This window comes from Ziziphus jujuba, chromosome 1, assembly GCF_031755915.1.
Source record: "Ziziphus jujuba cultivar Dongzao chromosome 1, ASM3175591v1".
Lineage (NCBI taxonomy): Eukaryota > Viridiplantae > Streptophyta > Magnoliopsida > Rosales > Rhamnaceae > Ziziphus > Ziziphus jujuba.
The window spans coordinates 11,489,935-11,492,617 of NC_083379.1; the positions used below are offsets into that span (position 1 = coordinate 11,489,935).

The 2,683-nt window shown below is 35.6% G+C and overlaps 1 protein-coding gene across 1 annotated transcript; it reads right to left on the reverse strand.

Annotated features, from left to right (window-relative positions):
* Positions 1-374: 374 nt before the first annotated feature.
* LOC125420615 (uncharacterized) lies at positions 375-2,474 on the reverse strand. The gene is made up of 2 exons (XM_048467260.2): positions 770-2,474; positions 375-603 (listed from the first exon to the last, which is right to left on the reverse strand). The coding sequence occupies exon 1, from the start codon at positions 2,121-2,123 to the stop codon at positions 1,245-1,247; it is 879 nt and encodes a 292-aa protein (XP_048323217.2). The 5' UTR covers positions 2,124-2,474; the 3' UTR covers positions 375-603; positions 770-1,244.
* Between the last annotated feature and the right edge of the window lie 209 nt (positions 2,475-2,683).

Below are 2,683 nucleotides of genomic sequence, written 5' to 3' on the forward strand. Positions count from 1 at the left end.
TAGATCCAAGTATATCTAGAAAAGTCATCAATGAAGTGAATATAGTATCTATATCCTTCTTTTGAAACTATTGCAGTAGGCACCCATACATCAGTATGTATCAATTCAAGAGGAGCTAAAGCTTTAGAATCAGATATTGGAAAATGACACAAATGAGCCTTTCCAAATTGACAAGCTTCACAAAAAGTAGAACTTTTATTTATAGACAAATTTGGCTTGTACAAAGATAAAACTTTATTTACAACAGCCATTGAAGCATGTCCTAAACGTTGATGTAGTATATCAAGATCAATACTCTTCTTAGTTGAACTAGACAAAACACTCTTTAAAGAAACTGACATATCTGAAACCTAGTTATACTCTGAACTCACCAGTAGCTCAATTTTCAAAATCAAGAAATGAATTACGCTCTTTTTATGAAGAAGAAATGGTTCCAAACAGCACGCACATTGCTTTATTCCTTACTAAGCTTGTATTAGCATTGTTGTAGACAACTTGCTGAGATCCCAAGCATGTTCCAACACCTTGTTGTGCTTGTTTATAAGGTATTTGCAGCTTGTAAAGTCCATCTTCAAGCATTCCTTGAAAAACCACTAGTCCCATCTGTTTGTCCTTAAAGCAATTGTTAGCATCAAATTCAATCACAACATTGTTGTCACACACCTGTTTTGATATACTCAACAAGTTCTTTGCAATAGAGGGCACAACAAGAACATTCTTCAACAACAAAATAAACTAGGACAAGTTAAAGAGGATATCAGTGTATTACCTACACTTGCAATGTCAAGACTTTGACCATTACCAACAAGAAGCTTGTTTTTACCATTATATTCAAACTGTTGTACAAACTATTCCCATCAACAACAACATGGTTTGTTACACCACTATCCAAATACCAGTTTGGATCTCCCATCCAGACTGGTGTGGTAGCTATATTAGCTGATGCTTGTCCTGAAAATCCATTGGTACCTAGCTGCATTCCTGTGTCCCTGTAATTTCAATGAACATTAACCTGATTACTTTCACGGTTATATTCTCCATTGCCCATATGTTGATAAGGAATGATTGAAGCAGAACCAGCAGCATTTAAAGGCATTCCTCCACCAAAATAGCCATAATTTGGTTGAGTTACACCAGGTTGAGTTATATAACCAGTATTCATACCAATAAACGATGTTGGAATGAGACCACCAGGAATGCTAGAATTGAGCAATGCAGGATTGTCAATTGGAAAAACTGAGCATTCAAACCTTGTGAGTTTTGCAGATAGTCATTTCCATGAAACCCTTAAAAAATTGAATTTCCAGGGTTGGAATCCCTATGGTAACAAACACTTGCCAAATGACCAACAATCCAACAAATCTGACATTGAGGCTTGCAATTCTTAGTACCTCTTCCTCTACCTCTATTTCTTCCATAATAACCTCTACCACGTTGATCATCATATCCTCCTCTCTCATAAAAACCAGTTTTGCCATAACCAAAATCTTTAGTGTTAGAAATGTTTGAATAGACACCATTGTTGTTAATGGAATTATACCAGAAGTAGATAAGGTCAGAGTATTATTATGATTCAAAGTCGACCGATGATTAAAGGCAGATACTATATTTACAGAATGAAACATAGCCATAGTATTTTGCTGCTCAAGAGTAGTCTCATAATGAGATAGATAATTCTTTACCTCTTGGAGACTTGGCAAAGGTGGTCTGCTTGTGTAATTGACTCGCACTGTGTCATACTCTGGCCCTAAACCAGTTAAGATGCACATTACAAGCTCCTTCTTAGAGATAGAAAAACCACCAGCACACATACAGTCAGCAATTTTCTTCATCTTTTTACAGTAATCAAGAATCTTCATTGAGCCTTTCTTTGTTGTTGGTAATTTGTTCCTAAGTTGAAGCATCAGTACTTCAGATTGACAAGAATACATCCCTTCTATTGCTGTCCATAATCTTCTTAAGGTTTTTAGGCCAACAAGATCTACAAGTTCCTCTACTTCGATTGCAGTAGTCAACCAACCAAGCAATAGTTGATCCTGTAAAATCCACAACTGCTGTTCAAGAGAATAGGTTGATAGATTGTGATCATTTACCTCTGCATCATTGTAAACAAATTCTTGCATGAATTATGGCTCATCAACCAACACAAACTTATCAAGTTTGTGACCTCACAGTATAGGAAGAATTTGAGACTTCCATACTAGAAAATTTTCACTATTTAGCTTCAGGATGCTACTGGAAAACGGAGAAGCAGTGATCAAAGAAGCTTTATTCTTTTTTGAAATTAAACCTGCAAATGAGTTCATCACATTCGGAACTCCTGAATTTTCCATTCTGAACTCACTAGATCCTCAATATTGCTCTGATACCATGTGAAAGTAGTGTTTGCATAGAAAGAACATGGAGGAAAATAAAGGAAAAAACAAGAACAAGAGAGAAAATGAAGTGAGAAACGTGAACTGGCTTTTCTAGAATATTCAATAAACTTTTTCCATTAAAAGTCTTATTACACGTGACTGCTGCATATACTAATACAAAATCAAACTAACACCTGAGTTACCGACCTGGACTAAAAATAAAACAAGAAAACAAACTAACTAATAATGCCACGTCATTTTTCATCAACAGAGATTTTACCTTGGATATCGAAGAAGCATTAGACCAATTCATGTTCGATGTGCCT

Bases quoted from the DNA above. Each gene is read 5' to 3' on its own strand.
- LOC125420615 (XM_048467260.2), bottom strand. From the start codon at position 2,123: ATGCAAGAATTTGTTTACAATGATGCAGAGGTAAATGATCACAATCTA.